This window comes from Halictus rubicundus, chromosome 12 (assembly GCF_050948215.1).
Source record: "Halictus rubicundus isolate RS-2024b chromosome 12, iyHalRubi1_principal, whole genome shotgun sequence".
In the NCBI taxonomy this organism is placed as follows: Eukaryota; Metazoa; Arthropoda; class Insecta; order Hymenoptera; family Halictidae; genus Halictus; species Halictus rubicundus.
The window spans coordinates 3,168,312-3,187,050 of record NC_135160.1 but is presented as its reverse complement, the minus strand read 5'-3'; the positions used below and the strand labels follow the sequence as shown (position 1 = coordinate 3,187,050).

At 32.6% G+C, this 18,739-nt stretch overlaps 3 protein-coding genes across 13 annotated transcripts; 2 read left to right on the top strand and 1 right to left on the bottom strand.

Annotated features, from left to right (window-relative positions):
• Positions 1–4: 4 nt before the first annotated feature.
• On the bottom strand, positions 5–11,800 carry Orp8 (Oxysterol-binding protein-related protein 8). 7 transcript variants are annotated; one of them, XM_076798463.1, is made up of 19 exons: positions 11,662–11,792; positions 10,758–10,833; positions 10,037–10,179; positions 8,902–8,949; positions 8,390–8,518; positions 7,234–7,286; positions 6,921–7,151; positions 6,696–6,840; positions 6,217–6,438; positions 5,409–5,563; positions 5,159–5,337; positions 4,662–4,839; positions 4,497–4,593; positions 4,202–4,398; positions 3,998–4,123; positions 3,659–3,907; positions 3,344–3,511; positions 2,844–3,019; positions 5–2,761 (listed from the first exon to the last, which is right to left on the bottom strand). In XM_076798463.1, exons 3-19 carry the CDS (start codon positions 10,170–10,172, stop codon positions 2,530–2,532), a joined length of 2,721 nt encoding a protein of 906 aa, XP_076654578.1. In that variant the 5' UTR covers positions 10,173–10,179; positions 10,758–10,833; positions 11,662–11,792; the 3' UTR covers positions 5–2,529. The 7 variants fall into 7 exon arrangements, 6 of the variants coding, with proteins under 6 accessions (XP_076654578.1, XP_076654576.1, XP_076654575.1 ...); XM_076798461.1 differs by lacking the exons at positions 8,902–8,949; positions 10,758–10,833 and adding an exon at positions 9,632–9,673 and having other exon boundaries at positions 11,662–11,800; XM_076798460.1 differs by lacking the exon at positions 10,758–10,833 and having other exon boundaries at positions 11,662–11,800.
• Positions 11,780–14,527, top strand: Taf7 (TATA-box binding protein associated factor 7). 3 transcript variants are annotated; one of them, XM_076798477.1, is made up of 8 exons: positions 11,780–11,900; positions 12,298–12,437; positions 12,556–12,684; positions 12,782–12,862; positions 12,945–13,311; positions 13,396–13,752; positions 13,846–14,015; positions 14,092–14,527. In XM_076798477.1, exons 2-8 carry the CDS (start codon positions 12,366–12,368, stop codon positions 14,113–14,115), a joined length of 1,200 nt encoding a protein of 399 aa, XP_076654592.1. In that variant the 5' UTR covers positions 11,780–11,900; positions 12,298–12,365; the 3' UTR covers positions 14,116–14,527. The 3 variants fall into 3 exon arrangements, with proteins under 3 accessions (XP_076654592.1, XP_076654591.1, XP_076654590.1); XM_076798476.1 differs by lacking the exon at positions 11,780–11,900 and adding an exon at positions 11,934–12,050; XM_076798475.1 differs by lacking the exon at positions 11,780–11,900 and adding an exon at positions 12,109–12,192.
• A 104-nt stretch (positions 14,528–14,631) lies between these two features.
• On the top strand, positions 14,632–18,269 carry LOC143360004 (small integral membrane protein 14). 3 transcript variants are annotated; one of them, XM_076798491.1, is made up of 5 exons: positions 14,632–14,754; positions 16,011–16,116; positions 16,744–16,798; positions 16,874–17,016; positions 17,098–18,269. In XM_076798491.1, exons 2-5 carry the CDS (start codon positions 16,042–16,044, stop codon positions 17,140–17,142), a joined length of 318 nt encoding a protein of 105 aa, XP_076654606.1. In that variant the 5' UTR covers positions 14,632–14,754; positions 16,011–16,041; the 3' UTR covers positions 17,143–18,269. The 3 variants fall into 3 exon arrangements, 2 of the variants coding, with proteins under 2 accessions (XP_076654606.1, XP_076654607.1); XM_076798492.1 differs by having other exon boundaries at positions 14,653–14,754; positions 16,005–16,116; XR_013083194.1 differs by lacking the exon at positions 14,632–14,754 and adding an exon at positions 15,120–15,394.
• The last annotated feature ends 470 nt before the right edge of the window (positions 18,270–18,739 follow it).

The window sequence follows — 18,739 nt, the reverse complement described above, 5'->3', positions numbered from 1 at the left end:
AATATTAGATTTGTATCGTATTTATTTGTCATAGTATTATATATTACGCATTACTTACAATATATATACCTAGTCATGGTGTAAACAATTCATTTAAATAATTAAAACATTTAAAAGGATACATATATACGCGTATATATATGCATCAATAAAACTACAATCTAAATATATATTGTTCAGGATAATTTATAAAATCCTTTCAATTACATAAAATATTCATATTTAGAATTTATAATATATGTCTTTTCAACCATTTCGTGTAAATTTATTTCTGATTTTATTATTTTTAACAGATTTTAAACATTAATCAACGAATAAGAGTTGAGAAACAATTATTAAATAAATTGATAATGGTGAACAATGAATAATCTTAATAAAATCTCGCGATTGCTTCAAACATTTACGAATATAAAACTTAAATAAACTGTAATACAAAAATATCAGGTACTCTACTGAAAATATATTGGATCAGTAAATATTACAAAAAATAAACTATCATAGTACACAGCACCACATGTGAAATGTGATAAGAGCTAACAATACAAGTCACATTGTATCGTCTCTAACTCTTTGGATTATTCTAATCTGATTCCCCTTTCAAATTCCTATGAATAGTTACAAATAGTTAAAGATAGATGACCATAAGATAGGACAATTCAAGTGAAAAATTGTTACAAATCTTTGTGCAAAATATGATAATATTCATCATGGAGGCCATACTTAGTCATACATATAAACTCAATAAATTTAGAGTAACTTAAATGAGTTCATTTGTAAAATTTATTCAGTATCACCGAAACTTTTAAAGACATTGTCGAATAGTTTGCAGTTAATTGCAGTGTTCTAAAAAGTACAAAGCATTTATTACAATCTAGTAACAAAAGATTGGTCTTTGTATCATTAAAAGTTTATAACAATTAAGGAATGTTGTTTTTTGACATTTTATAAGGCATTAATGTTTTAATTATGAAGCAAAATTCTACAGACAAAAGTTAATAATAACCATTAATTATTATTGGAACTCTTATCATGGGAAAATTTTTATCTGTCAATGCACATACGTTGTACCCAAAAAGGAATAAATAATTATATTAAAAAAACTGTATAAAAGAAACCAGTATAACAATTTTATACAGTTACAGATAGTACTACTACTTAATTCCATGCAAACAATGTATCTACATTAATAAATGCATCACCATTTTATGTATAAAACACTCTTGCCTATTTTATCGAAATATGCACTGTAAATCTTTGAACAAAATTACTGTTGAAAAAAACTCTTTTGTTACTGAAATATAAGATTACAAAAGCAATAAATTTTATTGTACATTGCATCCCAAAGTTAATGCTTCGTAGAGACCTAAATAGGACTTTTATCAATTTTTATAACTTGATATGAAAGAACATTGAAAATGGAAATTATTTATATATTTATCATTTACTTCGATACTAAAATTACTAATGTCTTCATAGTTTTATCAGGAAAGTATTCCACTTAAAGAATCAATATTCTTGCATTCAGAGTTGCAATAATTTGCAAGCATATACAATTAAAATTCGTTTTAAATTACTAGAGTATAAAGTAGTATAGTTCATGCGGGTGTATCTAAATATGGAAACGAAGTCATACGACTCTTATTGGATACTTTGCAATAAATTCAGCAATATAAATATACAAAATCAAAATCACGGCTTAAGCTCTATTTCAAAATTTTGGACGAATTTTTTCGTTAATATTGCGTCAACAATATTAACATTCGACATTCGCTGTATATTGTCTAATCAATAACAATACTAATGACCGATGCACTAATATCTTCAAGCTATCGCTTTCGGTAACCATTGTAAAATTTTTATTATATTTAACTTGGAACTGCAATTAACATTCCCCCTTTCTTTCATAATCTTTGTAGTTCAAGGTAATATAATCAAATTTATTATAATAATATATGTTATCATTTTTACAAGAATCTTATTAATATTACAGTTTATTATTGAGCGACTGCATTAAAGACTACAACATCTTAGGTTCTCTGAATAAATATATAATTACTTTCCGTGCAGTATAATATAAAATATTATGTACATGATAAGCTCAACGAAATAGTGAATTTAATCTCCCTTACCCATAACAGATCTCGCCACTGTGAGATCTGTTTAACAACAATTACATCATCTTATAGTAATCACCGGAAAGTGAACTCTACAGTTTTCAGTGCGGGGGAAGTGTTGCCCTACGATAGTTTCAAATAAAACTTCTAAAAACTAAATAAAACATGATTGCACTGCATTTACAGAATATTCCTTGGAACATCTGGACTTTTTTATTCTATGTTTTAGCGGTAATCTACCGAACACGACGTGCCTTATTTTCCTCTGCCAAAAAGAAAAACACGTATAATTTAAGTATTTGAAATTTTGGGTGTCTCTGCCATTAAGGCTTTTATGGGTACAAAGCGAACAACTCGAATCGAGGGAAGATAAATAACATATAAAGTGTACAATTGCGATATTTTACCGTAGTTTTCAACCCCCGCTAAGCTCCGCGGTCCACATTTTTACCAAGTATTGTACACAAAAAACTATTACAATAATGAGAATTGTATCTATAAAATTCTTTAACATATTTATTGTATAATGTTGTTCGCCTTGTTCTCGTTGCTTCACAGCAATCTGTTCTACCACACGTTGTATACGATTTAGATCTTCGCCATATTGTAACATATGGCGTTCTAGATCTTTCATAACATCTATTATTCTGAAAAATTAATACTTCGCCGTTTAAGAACATCATATAGATAATATTATTTTATAGTATAGGACAATGTTGTAACTCTTACCTTGCGGTAGAACGTTTCCTTTTACCTATCGATTGACTAGAATCTGAGTGGCCCTCTGCAGACGAACTTCCCGAATCATGAGCTGTTTCTGTTAACGGCAAATTATTTGATAATTGTCTTTTCGAAGATTTCAATACAGAGAGCGAGGAGCGAGATTCTGCTTGTAGAAGCGGAACCTATAATATAAATAATACAATCGCTCATATTTTACCGCAATTTTATCTTTGGTTTTGTTGTAGAGTTAAAAACAACAAAGTGCATAACCATATACGTAATTATAATCTCCATAAAAATATGCAGTAAGATAATGCGTTAGCAGATATCGTACTATTTGATTGTACTATTATAAATGTATTATGAAATGGATTGGAACGACTGTACATACATAATGAATTCTTCTTCGGCATGCAGATAACTATAGGTAAAATGGTTTTAACACTATTGCTGTGTAAGTGAAATACGAACATGCATTTTGTCGTTCAACCTTTGGATTTTTGTACCTGTGTTTGAGGATCGGTCGAAACGATACTACCAGTACGCATAATTGGTGTTTTATGTCTAGTTTTAGTGCGCACAATATAGTCTTGTTCGTATTGCACAACATCGTTTCTAGGATCCCACGGTCTAACGTCTGCATGTCGATATACCCAATTACCCGTTATGATGTCCTGTTAACAAAACGCCACTTTTCAAGCATGAAAGTTAAATCATCTTAACCGAATAGCAATAAGAAGCGGTAAAATCTCGTCGAATAAAGGGATCGAAAATATTTACTGCTGTTTCCAAATCTTTTCTACACGAATAATGTTAAGTACCTGAACGAAATATTTAGGAACCCATTCTTGACCCTTCAGTTTTCGCTCCTTGGCACGTTCTCTTTGCGCCTCTTCTAACTGGGTTTTTGCTTCGGTAGCAGCAACCTGATCGTCTCGGTTAATTGATTGAGTAACTTCGTACCATAATTTTTCGCTTTCCCATGTACTTTGATGGTCTATGGGTACCGTATATTTTTTCAATCTATTTCTGCGAACTTCCGGCGTTGGATTGAAGAATACACTTTCTATCTATAAAATCGATCGACATGGGATTGATTAATTTACACAATTGTATTAAGCTAGTATTATTAATGTAACAAATATTTGTATGTCACGTACTCCAGCCCTCTTATCCGTAAATACTATTTGTCCATCCCAGTATCCTGATATAGTAGCAAGAGTTTCCTTTCCTAAACGTATCGCTCCTGCTACTTGATTCATTTGTTCTACTCCACCAAGGAATGGCTGTTACGAAAGTAATAAATTAATTACTTGTAGATATAATGTGCAATTTTTATTTTTATTTTCTACGGTGTTAGTTACCTTGAGCTTGAATTCTATTTCAGTATGGTAACCCGTTTTCTCGCAATTTATTTGAACTTTACCGCCTAGTTCCATAGATAAAGTACCCATAAGGATACCTTTACAATGAGCGTAAGGTATAGTCATTGTGTAATCTTCGCCTCTAGGTAACATTGTTAATATTGCAACACCATCTAAAACGGCTGATGTTGAATTTCCTGAAAAAGACAAATATATATGTACAATATATATGTGTACATTATTTGAAGTACTAATTTCAAGAAAATATGTGACATGTCATGTTGCACGTGCTCACCATAAAATTTAGATTTAGCAATAATCGTAGCGCTAATAGTGAACCCGTCTTGACGATTAGTTACGTAAAAACCTGATATAGGTGGATGGTGAGATAACTGTAACAGTAAATTAGAAGTAGCTCCAATAATTTTTCAAAGGACTGATTAGGTGATAGAAGGCTTACTTGTTCAGCTATATAGAAAGTCCTCGAACCATTAGGATGCTGCCAATAACAGCGAAAGGTTTCGCCCAATAATGGATTATATGGTTTTTTTAAACCCTGAGGTTTCTTATAGAAACCTGATAAATACCACTTTACAACGCCTTTCATGCGTGTAAATGCATCATCTTCTAATACAGCCCTGTACAGATAATAAATAAATTATATAAATCCGTGATTGTACAGTCAGTCTCATAATTGATGGCAAACACCTTAGAGTAACTTTCTCTATAAATGGGCCAAACGATTTCAGTTTTTCTGCAAAGCTAGATTGATTAGTTTACTGGGTGATATGTAACGAAATTTTCAGAAAAATTACGTTTAGTTTAAATTACAAAAAAAAAAGTAAAAGTTGCTTTTCATTTGGTCCACTTGTAAAAAAACGTTATTCTGATTTAAAGCGTGTGCCGTCAATTAATTATGAGACCGACTGTGTATCGATAAAGATTTGTGTAACTTACTGAGACAATAAGTCTGCATGATAATAGGAGTCTGCCAGCTTCTCTAAAAATGAGCGAGGTTCTAAAATAAAAGTAGGCAAAACTACTTTGGACAAATCCATGCCTGGCCGAACTTGCTTCAATAGGAACCATATTAAAGATTTTTGCTCATCTTGTAATTCTGTGACGACTTCTCCGGCCTGTATTTCGAATTTGAATTAAATTTCAGTAATTCACAGTGTAAATATTAAAACTACAGGATATATTTTACCGATCCAAGAACTTCATTTTCGTTCGCAATGTACGGGGTTTCATTGATGGTTTCGGGTTGATCTTCTTTAACCGATCCGTCAGACTCGCTGTCCGATGCGCTGATTTCTGCGTCGGCTGCGACTCCGTTTTCAGGTTGGCTAATGTCGTCCAGGTCTGTGTGTGAGGAGTGCACAGGGTCTAGCGTTACTACTTGTGGGGTGTCATACTGAAGGACATGTATAGAGGGAAGGGTCATGCGCCGATTGGTAGATAGCACACGATTTCGAGGTTTAATTTCAGTGTGTGATCTGTCAGGATACACATCTCCATCACCTAACGTCCCCACAGAATTCGATATTTCAACCATGTCTGTGTCCATGGCAGGTGTTGGAGATCTGTCGCAAAACCGTCTGTCCCAGTATGCGATGGCATGGTACAATTGTTGAAACATTGGAGTCGGTGAAGGACAAGCACTTCTAGGAGTATCGGTTGCATTAGGTAAGAATGGTTGCGGGCATGACAACAAACGTCTTTGAGGGGATGCAGGCGATCGAGGAGCATAATTAGATAAACATACTTCAGGCATAGGAAGTAAGTGTTCAAGGTGATAGATGCCAGGAAAGGAGTTATAATAATGACACCATTAATATTTGTAATTTCCCAGAATGAAACTTAACTAAGTAATTCTCTAAATCTAATTGTATACTATTCTAGCTACTAAGACTAAATGTACGTGATGGTTTGGAAGCAAACATTATTAGCTTGGTTTGCAAACGTTACTTGTTCAATGCGACACTAGTTTAATGATATTCTCTCCTCTGACCTACCATGTTCATCAAAATGTTTCTCATAATCGGCCTCGCTCCATTGAGTCTCATGAGTTGTTGTAGTATCGTGTGGCAAAGCACGGGGTATTGCGCTTGTTGAACGAATTATTAACGAGGAACAACGTAAAGATAACTCCAGAGCGTCCAACCAACATTTACCAGCTGCCTGGGATGGAGCTCTGAAGATTAAGTAAGAAGTTGGCAAAGGTTGTACAACAGCACCTAAACAGATATATGTTTATGCCAAAAGTTGCTTGTGATTACTTCAAAGCATGAAAATTCAATATTTAGTAGAGGCGTGCGAAGATACGAAAATGTCGGGTGCCCGATGGTCGGGACGGGTCGAGAATTTTATTTGGGAATCTCGGAAAATTTTCAAGATTATTCTCGGGGATCCCGATATATTCGGGAATTCTGAAATTTCCGAGAACCCGTCCCGACCCGACATTGTCGGATTCTCACAGACATCCAATGCTTACCTATAGCCTCCTTCTCTGGGCCCCTCGGAGCCCAAATCGATTGCTCCAAAGGATGAAATAATTTGAAACAAAAGCCATCCTTTTTGCTCGGTCGTTCTATCACTTGACACGTATTCAATAAAACTGTTCCTACCCAATGATTGCTCTGTAACAATTACATGGTTATAGTTTTAAAATAAAAGAAAGAAGGACAAATATTACATCGGGAATAACATAGATATGAACTTTTGTCTTAGGGCTTTTGTACAGTAAGAGTAAACCTGGCTTCAAGATACACCACAGTTTCGTCCAACTCTTCAGTGTTCCGCGCACTTTTAGCCAGTCGCTCATCACAATAACAGTTGGATCTTTAAACGAACTGAGAAGTTCATTAGCAACACGTTTCTTCTCCATTCTATAATTTTTCCTTTGAGCTTTGTACGATTCTTTCCGAGTTAATTTACAAGAGTCTAGAGACTATAAAATGATACAGAGATATAGAATAAGATAATATTGTGTTTTCACAAGATAAGTATGAATATCAAATGAGATTAATTACCTTATCAGATGTATTATCCGTTTTCTGATTACCTTCGCCCATTGCAGACAACCCTACAACAGATAAATTCCTCGAATTATTTGATTTAATATTGCTTAAACATTAACATTACAATAATTTACAAAGAATTAGATTTGCAAAAGTTAACAGTAGTAATATATTAAGATAGTTACTGACAGAAGCATCGAATAATTATTCTTCGTTTCATCATAGTTATTTTACTATAGGTTGAATTTAACGTATTGTTAAGCTAATAAATGAAATTGATATGCTTCGATAAATACTGACTTAATGTTTCCCTATGAAGAAACTCTTTTCATTTTCATTTCAGTTTTAGATCAGGATGTGCTCCTTAAGATGATTTATGCATGTCGATGAAAGTATTTAATAAAATTTGACAAATGATATTGTGAATCATTGCATGAAAAACTCATGTTATAAGACCGCAACAGATTCAATCTAGCAATCTGATATAAATCTCTGCTATTTGTGATTGCATCAATATTTACAAGTACTTAAGACTAAAAGCCTGAAATATAATTCAGCTTAAAACATTCGCATTACAAGCTTTGGCAAGTTCAATCTTGATACTTTTCTGAAAACAAAAACTTATTCTATGAAAGAAGCGCATAGTTAAGAGATTCATAGAATTTTTAAAATCAAGATGCAGCTTATTTGTTACAAAGTACAAGGCAACTTTTGTACTTTATACAAATTCAATTATTATACTTAGCATAATTTTATTAACATAATTCATTATGCGGTTAGCATATTTTCATCCTATATTTCTATATGTACTACAATGCTGATAAATTATAAAGTTTGTGTATATAATAATTATAACAGATTATTGTTATATTTTTGCAGTTGATATTTATAGTGATCTATTTAATACACATATTTAATAATCTGTCGGATAAAGGGCACTATACAATGTACAAAGATTACATTATAAAATGTATAGATTACAATGTACGCATAATACATAGGTAAATATTGTGAAGCCGAACAAGAAACAAAAATATGTACTTTCTTACAGCTAATTAACTACTTGAACAAGTAAGGGAGAGTATTTATTCACAAAAAAGTTAAAAAGCACCTGGCAAATTTTCGTATTATTGCCCATTATGATATTAATGTAACTTTGTGTTTATACCTGGAGATAGTGGAGGAGCAGCAGTTGTTAAATTTACACTTGTCGATAGGGACTCTGTTGATGGAAGTTTAGGTAATGTTGCAGACTGCGCTTGAGAACTGCTTCGTCGAAGTTGTTGATCCACTGGTTCTATATATTTAGTTTGTTTTCAGTCATAATTTCTATTTACCAATATGTATATCTTTTTCTTTGTTACTTCAAAGACATTATCTTTTAAATCAAGTAAATCTATGTTTTCTTTCGTTTAAATACTTCTCAAACTCTTGAACTATAAACTATTTAACAATTAACTAATGTAATGAAGATACTAAAATTAAATTACACTGTATCGCATTCTAAAGTATAAGTTTATTTTAGCAATACTAATCGTGAACTGCTAACAACATTAATTCTCAAAGACAGATTTTGCAATAAAACACGTATTTATATACAACGACAGCTTTAACTTTAAATTTAATCTAGCTTAATCGCAGAAGCAAAGAAATGTTAGCATTAAAAATGTGTATACATACTACTACAGCATGTGAAAATATGCAGTCTTGCAAAAAAGGTTGCATGCACTAGAAGAGAAATAATATAATATACTACCAAACTGTAAAAATATTGTTACATTGCATTCATTAGAAAAAATATTTATATTTTATACTATGTTCAAATTAATCAAAAGATTATTACATACCAGTACAAATTATACATGCATCAGGTAAACTACATTCAAATATTACACCATACTTCATGCACAGAGTATATTTTCAGCCCTTAAAGAATACAGAGCATTCTCTAATTTACAGATACGATTCTTCAAACAAACTTATTGCTAACTATATTTGTCATATAATACGCCGGAAATGCGAATAATGTGCTAACAGCATGAATGTATTATGTTAATCCAATACATATGATCAGATGATGATAGTAATGTTTTTAATAGTGTGATATATTATTGTATTTAATGTATTATTAATAGAGTGTTAATGTCTTTGCATAGTAAGTGAACTTGATGGAGATTATGTTCGAATAATAACATGTCTTTGATCTATGTATCACAATTGTTGCTTCAAACACCGTTTAATAACATAAATTAATGAGGTAGCGAGTTCTTTGAAATGAAGAAACACTAAACATGTAATCTAGAAATAGTGTTATACGTATGTATATACACATATATCTACTTATTGATTTCCATGATTCTAATATTGAGGCTTACTACTGTATACACACAATCCATATTAATAAGCCTACCTAGCTTACTTGGTAATGTACCACATCCACTGTCACTAATACCTTTAAATGATAATCATTTATACTATCAATACTTCAATAAACTTCTTACTGCTAGAAAGTTTGGAAATAGAAGTACATATTTTAAAATGCGACTAATAATAAAACTACCAATGCATGTGTGAAAAGTTCCAAGTTATTTTAACATGATTAACTTAATTTTAGCAAAATATTACATTACATGAGAATTACTTTTACTTTGTTTATGGAATATATGGTATGTAATTGTTACCATATAGGTAGTAAAAACAAAATTGTTACCGCTATCGAACGGAAGTTTATCTCTAAGCCTTTGTAGGATGTCTGATTCCTTTTCCATAACAGAAAAACAATACGTAAGTGTTACATAATCCAAGTTATACTTACGATTACTAAGTGAACGGCTAACATTTGGCGGTGTCATGGTTTTAAATGAATCAGTAGCACTTCCAACAGAAACGGAATGAGTTTCTGATTGAGACCTCTGATCGCCACCAGGTACCACGATTGGTTGGGAACTCATTGTGGATCTAATAAACATAAGTACATTGAAATACCCTAACACAAGTATCAGTTCATGTTAGTTGTATGTATTTATTTGCATAAAATAACAAAGAGAATCGAATTGCAGACATTTTTATATTAAAGCAAATTTATATTAAAGCAAAGCAGACAATAATGATACATAACAAAAATAACCGAACCGAATAAAACACATTCGTTGCCTGACGAATAATTGTTGAAATTAAAATAATAACGTAAAAAGAAAAAAAAGGCGGCACAACATGCGATGCATGTCATTATGAAATATAGTGTAATCTCAGTTAATTATCCACACCGCGATATAACGATCGGTCGCGTTACGTTTCTTTACGAAACGACCACGCTTCTATGCACGGCATAAATGACCAAATGACATTAAACAAATCGGAACATAAATCGAAAAGAACATATAAAATAAGTACATGTAATATCGCCAGCCTACTTGCAGCATTATCGCTGCGTTCTCGTGATTACGAGAATCAATCATTTGTAGCACGAACGATGTTATCATCGTGCAATGCGAAAAAGAGAAAAAAAAATATTACATAAAGCATTCGTGACTTACCTAATTTCGAACAACCTTTCGGACTAGTCGATACTTCTTATATTGCGACGATTAATTAATACACAAGGAACAGATACTATATATACATATATGTATATATATATATATACACATACATATATTAAAATAGAAACGTTGACGATACTGCTGTTAAATTCACCATTTCGGTCTAGAGGAGAATTTACGGGTCCAACGCACTGTGCGGGTCACGCTGTTTTTCACAGAGATATATAAATTACAAACATTCGAAGCGAGAATGCGAATGATACACGGACGTCAGAACAACCGCGCGAGCGCGAGGTCTGATGGTTCCATTGATCAACCGCTGTTATAGCTTAACTATAAACATATGGATCTGCTAAGTTATTCAGAATGAAAATGTACGACGCATAATACGTACGCCGCGAACACATCGTCTGACATTGATGAAAAAGCAACGCGAGAATAAATATCGGCCGACCGTGGTCGAGAACTGATCCCCTAATGTAACGTGACCGTTCCGCTGCGACAATGAAACAATTATACACATTAATACGATCCAATCAAATTCATTATTCAATCGATCAATGAAATATTGAACGGTGCTAAGAATACGATGCTCCACTTCAAAGAATATTGTTTCGATAATTAATCTCGCGTGCTCTTCCGAGCATAATTTTCTTGAAAATGTTAGAAATTTGCGCGTGAATAAGTGATTCGATGGATCGAAATTACATTGATACTGGTGCGCAATATTACACGTATCACTCGATTATACATATTCCTCCAAGAGGAAAAACAAGACAAAAAGATGTACGAGAATTTGTACACGTTCGACAGTGTCACATTGTAAACATTGATAGAGTGGTTCAAACGTGTCAATAATTATTAAAATCGAGATTCGTGGTCACAACTTTATGTTTACCGAAACTTATTAATGTTGATACCCATGTGTACTTTATTCGTATGTTACGTTGCACTCGAGCGAAATATTGAACGACGGAATATTAGAGAAACAGCTTTTTTACATACGATATTGTACTAGCATCGAGAGTTGCAAATCAAATGTTTAAACAATACGTTGTAACGTAACGCTCGAAGCCGGACTAAAAGAGTTCTAAATGAAACGCTATCTATATTTCAGATTAAACGGAGTGAACATTGGTTAGTCATTACGTCATAACTGACGTCACTATACGGACAGCACATGTATATTTTCTCTTCTTCTTTTTCTTCTCTTTAAAATGATTTCATTAAATGGTACAAATCGACTTAATATACTCTTCGCCACTACGATTATCGATTCCTTCACACGTAATTACTTATCTATGAAAATCATGTTATCTACTTAGGGTTTAGGCCGCCGCGTTTGTAATCTATTTATCCGATCATATTGAGCTTAGTTCAGACAAGTCGATTTACCTACGAATGTGTTTACTAACTTGTCAGACAGAACGTAACAATTGTTTTTCATTTTGTTCGATAATTATCATTCCCTTTATCTCGAATTATTTACTTTAGTATTTATAAGTGTACCAAGCGATTGTTAAATTTGTTTTAGTAACTGAAAACTCAAGTGCAGTATATTGTTTAAAATCGGAATCAAAACGCAAAGTACATTAATAAAATATGAGTCGTCATGGTACCACTGTGGAACCTCAAGTCGAATTAGAAAGCCAATTTATTTTACGTTTACCACCGGTAATTCCATTTTATTTAAGTATATAACAGTTTCGCTTTAAATTATTTAAGGTTATGTATGGTAAAATAGATTTCATGTACTGTGCGATATATTTTTGGGAATTTTTTTCTTTTCAAGGAACCGTCACGAGTTTTACGCGAAACTTTACGAAGTGGTTTACCTTTGAAAGATAGATTAAGCATAAAATTGGAGCCTGATTTGCGTTACGGGGAGGTTAGGTTCGATCACTGGTTACTTCATACCAAGGTAAACTTTACATAATAGTGATTATTTGTTGGATTCTATAAAATTTACAAATACATTAACAATAATGTAAAACAACAATATTTACATAAAATTTTAGGTTGTTGATTTGCCAACCATTGTGGAATCTTTGAAAACCATTGATAATAAAAGTTTTTATAAGACTGCGGATATATGTCAGGTATAAAAACATATCGTTTAACAGATCAAACAATCTGTATGTTAGAAAGCTTAAAATAATCTGTGATATTTATTGTTTATAGTTGTTAATTTGTAAAGAAGAAGATGATCATACCACAACAGATGAAGAATCTCCAGTGAGACAAAAGAAAAAGGATCCGAATAAAGTAGACAAAAAGTTTCTATGGCCGCATGGAGTAACACCTCCTACTAAGAATGTAAGGCGCAGAAGATTTAGAAAAACTTTGAAAAAGAAATATGTGGAAGCTCCTGAAATTGAGAAGGAAGTAAAACGTTTATTAAGGGTAGATAACGATGCTGTTAATGTTAAGTGGGAGGTAATATGCGAAGATGAAGATCAGACAAAACCCAACAAAGTATCATCGTCTGGTACAGTGAAAACTAAAAGAGAAAGTATTAATGGCAACACATCCCAAAGCCTCGATGTTGGTGAGTAGTATAAGTATAAATACAAAAGTGACAAAGACATGGGATATACTTTACATGTAAATATTTTTCTTTTTTCTTCCGCAGCTGAACATGATATATTTGGTGAGCCTGTGAGCGACAGTGAAGATGATGATGAAGAAGCAAACATAAATGTTATGGAACTGGATGAAAACAGTCGTCTTTCTGCTGATAGCAGAGTGTCTGATTCTAATTCGTTGCAAGCCACATATTCAGAAAGATCTAACAATAATACAAATACAAATAGTAATCTCGTGACAGAATTTAGTAAAGAAATGTTTCAAAATGATACTGCTGAAACAGAAGCAGAGAAACCAGTCGATCCAACACCAACAATAGTACCAAAATTGGAACCATTCGAAACAGAGTACATTCTTCCAGATAACTTTACAGAACCATCAGCCAATACTTCAATATCAAAAGGTATTTTCGTTCGAGAACAACGAATTATATTCTATTAATTCAAGGAGCAAAATTCTACAACAATCGCAAAACTTTTTTGCTGAAATATTTCAGATTCCTTACAAACACGTCTTGGAACATTGCAAGCAGAATTAGCTGAATTGCGGCAGCGAAGACAGCAGCAAGAACTTGAAATTGCTAACATTGAAAATGTTAAACTGAGACAAAGATTCCAGGAGATATTAGACAATTTATTGACACAAGAGATGCAGAAGGTTCAAGAGGTATGTATTCTTGTTGTATAAATTGTTGAATTGAAATGATTACATACTGTAAAACTACGTAACTATTGTATTTCAGATTCAAAACTTGGAATTAGAGTAACATTTCTAGAAGTGAGACTGTATTGGCCAGCTAAATATTGTGATCAGAACGTTCGCGCATTCATGAAGTTCCTCATAGCAATATACTCCAGAATTGTTATGTATATTTTACTTTGTAATGTTCGTAATAGTATTAAAAAACATAATTGAAAATTATTATACAACATTTTGTACAATATATATAATATACTTGTAAATTGCAATCTCTAATATAAATTAATATTTCCTGGATACAATTGTAATAATTGGTTTGATGCAAGTCAATTTAAAATACTTATACAAAATCATAATTGTATTATTTAACTTCTTATCAATAAGAACTGACTGTACTACTGTGACGTGAAATTCGACTGTGTTAATATTAACTAACGCAATTTGAATGATTTATAATAAAGTAGAACGAAAACTTTAATTTATATAAACAAAAATGCATTATAAATTTCGGAGCGCGTTGTCCGTAATGTATCATGTAATTATTTGTTATTTCACGCTAAAAATGATGTAGGATCCGATCCAGGGTAAAAACAAGACTAGGGGGCAGCACTATACCGGGAACATTGAAATTAAAATTCCGACCGTGAGGACTCTCATTCTCTCTCTGATATTAACTTGCAGTGTCAAACTTCATCACGTTAAAAAGGTAACTATAACAGTTAATGTAATCGTTCAGTCCTATGTAAGGCTGTAAAATAAGCTAAACTATCCCCACTGGAACTTCTACCTTTTTCGACAGTCGTCTGTTTGACAACCATGATGGTAATGTCACTGAGTTGTTTATGAGTCGAGTTGTGGAAGCCCATCAGTTGGGGTCCTGTGAAGCATTCAGTATTTATGTGAACAAATCTAGTCGTCATTTTTTCTTTTATGTTATGGATTACCTGTAAAAAAAGATATGATTGTCTCCACAATTTCATTCCATCAATATTGTGTTCTAGATTCCAATTATGTCCCATCCTACGTAGACCGTAGATATACAGTGTTCATGTTGAAGCATATACATGTATGTATGTGTAATAACACTTTTACAAGTAGACATCACTCCGTTTATGTGATTATATTCAACCTAACAATTCAAATATTGTTACGTCAACATAATAATATAAAATTTTCCAGCAATTATGATGTAACTGGGAACACAATCATTTCTTATTTGTCAAAATTGTAAAACAAATTTTATTTGCATATGTGGCTTCACGTTCAACAAAAATGGGTTCGAAAGTTATTCACGTATACGTACACTAATGAAAATGCATTTTCTGTACTTGTTTGTGTAAACGTAGGTAAAGTCATAAAAGTTTACGTCAAGGGTCTTTACATAATATTTTGTATTAGCTGGAAATAAACAAACGTGTGTATGAGGTATATTTAGGGTGGAAAATGTTGCAAACATTTCACGATAGTGCGGAATATCGTGAATCTGAAAATGTGAAGTTTTTATTTCGCATACTGTGGTTAAATGCACCGTTGTGCTACAATTACTGAACCAAGTAACGGGTTACGTTGCTACTACAGTGTACCGCATGAACGCTATACTATAATATACTATACACGATTGCACACTTCCTTTCCTTTTAGATAACAGTCACTTTAGATAGTAGTCGGAATAGGTTCCAATATGGTCGTATCGCAATATAACATATGTATACGCCATTCGGAACATATTTACGTCTACGAAAAAAATTCTTTTAGATATGCACCAAGTTATGCATTGCTTTCTTGCAATAGCTGAAATTTCTTTTTCTTAATAAATAAATGCACCGGATGATAACTCTTTATTTTCTTTATTAAATGTATCGCATTTCCCTGTTGTTCATCGGCTTTTTCAGTTTTTGTATCGAAAAGCTTTTCGCGTACAAATAAATAAAATTGGTGAATAAATAATGATTTCAGTTTCAGCTAGAAAAATCTTGATCGAAAATCTAACAATATGGACGAAGAAGGATTTGATATTTGCAAGATCATGGACGCCCAGGAAGTGCATATGCAGCAACTGTTTTTCATCGTAAGTGGCGACGACCTAGTTTTCCCATGAGAAATCTAATACCCCCCCCCCTCCAAGGATAAAATAATTTTTTTCTTACAAAATTACCAGAACACCTTGTATATCAATCTTTTCTTGGACGGAAAATTAGTAATAAGTGTCGTAACTTAACTCTTTGGCAATCAGAATCGCAAATGTAATGGCGTTAAAGCTGCCGCGCGTTGGATTGGAGCTGTAGATGCTGAAAAAACGAAAATTCGAGTTTAATTTATGACCCTCTTTTATCACGAGGCTTTGTTCGAGCTGTCCGCAAGGTGAAACGGACGCGTTCACTATTGAGGTGGAATTTTGCTGTTCAGAAAGCGAAGTTTGCTTACTCTGCATACAAGCGAGCCGATAAAACTAATGTCATCAGGTGTTTCTTCATTGTTTGCCTTACTCGACGGTTTCCTTGTAAATTTCAATGAATCAAACGTTTTAGTTTGAAAAACAGCACACGGGGATATAATGTTTCAGCTTGACCTACAATATAACTTCAAAGTTTTAAACTAAGGTTTTAATGGTTATTTTATATCGTCCACTTCGGTAGAAGTTCTATCGTGGCATGCTGTTTTCTGAAAATTTATGAATACTTTATTGTTATTCCAGTTGCGGCAGAGTCATGACTATTGCATGGACAGCGAGTGCCTCAACTTGTCCCAATGTATGTAGTATATATATATATATATCAGTAATAACACAATGATTACAAATATTTTGTTGACTTATTTTTTTTTAGTTCAAGCACCGCGCAATCCTTCGTCCTCGAATTTTATGATGACCTTTTTAATCATTGCATTCATGGTGATAATGTACGCACTACGACCGAATTCGTTTCGCCGCTTGAGAAATGAGAACGCTAAAGATCGCGATAATGGACGTGTAAGTGGAGTTACACATTTGAACTTGATTCGATTGTGTGAATACTAAATTGTTAGTGTCACTTCGTATCAATTTTTTCAGGATTCAAACAACGAGCCGCCTGCACCTCCGCCGGCAATCCAATAAAAAGTGTAATATGTCTACTCGATATAAAAAACAGAAAGTTGCCGAGCTTACAGATATACGCCTTAATCTCTCTACACGGAATCTCTACAATTGAATGTATATTTGTATGCATTATGTGGTACATATTTTCTCTCTCTCTCTTTCACTTTTTCTTTGCTTTTTGTCGATCTTATAATAATGTTAGTCGCATACCATAAGTATGTGTAAAACATTTCTAGCAAGATATTTTCGTTAAACATTACACAGCAATAAAGATTAAATACAATCTCTGATATCACGTTGTAAACGTGTCAACATAAACAAACGTATTCTACGGAGTAAACCTGAAGTAAAGTAATCGTACTTGAGTTACGGGATCGTATTTCGATATCTATGTATTGATATTGTAAATAATCTGAGTACCTGCAATCGGATAGAGACGCTTACGGTGTTTATGTTGATAAATCATTATTGGAAGGATGTGGTATAAATAAATTATATAATGAAGTAACTTTCAGACAACGGATTGCTCCATGTCTATTTGGATTTAGATCTGAATTTCGTTAGGTTTACCGTTCTTCTGTTTATTTAATTTTACAAAATTATCTTTGACTATTACTGTTATTTGATAGCAAACGCATGAAGTACCGAAGTAGCCATGGTGTCTGTAGGGTGACGTTTAAAGTATTGCAGCAAATTCAAAGTTGCATATTGGCGCTTGCTATATCGTTTATTTGTACACTTTAAAGATTGAAACTTTGTTTGCTCGCGATAACACGATAAGACTAAGGTGTTTTTTCTTTCTTATATTAAAGCTGCTATAGCATGGTATTCTAACAATTTTCATAAAGGGAATCATAGAAACAGGGACAAAAACATAGTTACGAATATGATTAATTTACATCTCTCTGGAGGTAATAAAATAATTTCTGGATTTGAGTGTTCAAACTTTCTACAATGGAATTATAACATGTGAATCGAAATTTTGAAGACATTTATTGTATATATAAAATCATAAATTATAAACATTTTTTAACGATTTTTCATGTGAAATGTGAAATAAGTAATTTATAGAGTAAATTAATCTCTTCCACTGTTACACATTCCCACATAGTATTCTTGACAATAAAATAACTATATGCATTACAGCTTGTACTGTTTTCACTTTCTTTCTCCTTTTCCGTAAAAAGTAAGATATGCGAAAACGTACATTCCTCTTAAATTCTTAATTCCTTAATTTTGAAAAATATAGTATTATCATTATCCAGATGAACATGAATGTACATTTTCATTTACTTAACGATTATTATATTCTAATTAATTACCAAAGAAGTAATATTTACAAACTTAGATGTATACATATATGTCGCTACTTATTTCGCAACATGAAAATATACATAATAAGAGTCTGTAAATAATTATGCAGCATTAATAATATACAAATAACGCATAAAGCATGAAAATCTATGCTCAATGTCTGTTGTAGGAAAAAATGACTGCCTGAATCTTTTACTTAAATTTTGGAAATTCTCGTAACAGTTACGTTTTTCGGTGTTTCGTAATTTCGTCCAACATCCCCATATTATTGTATTATGCGTCCGTATGGGAAATAGATGAT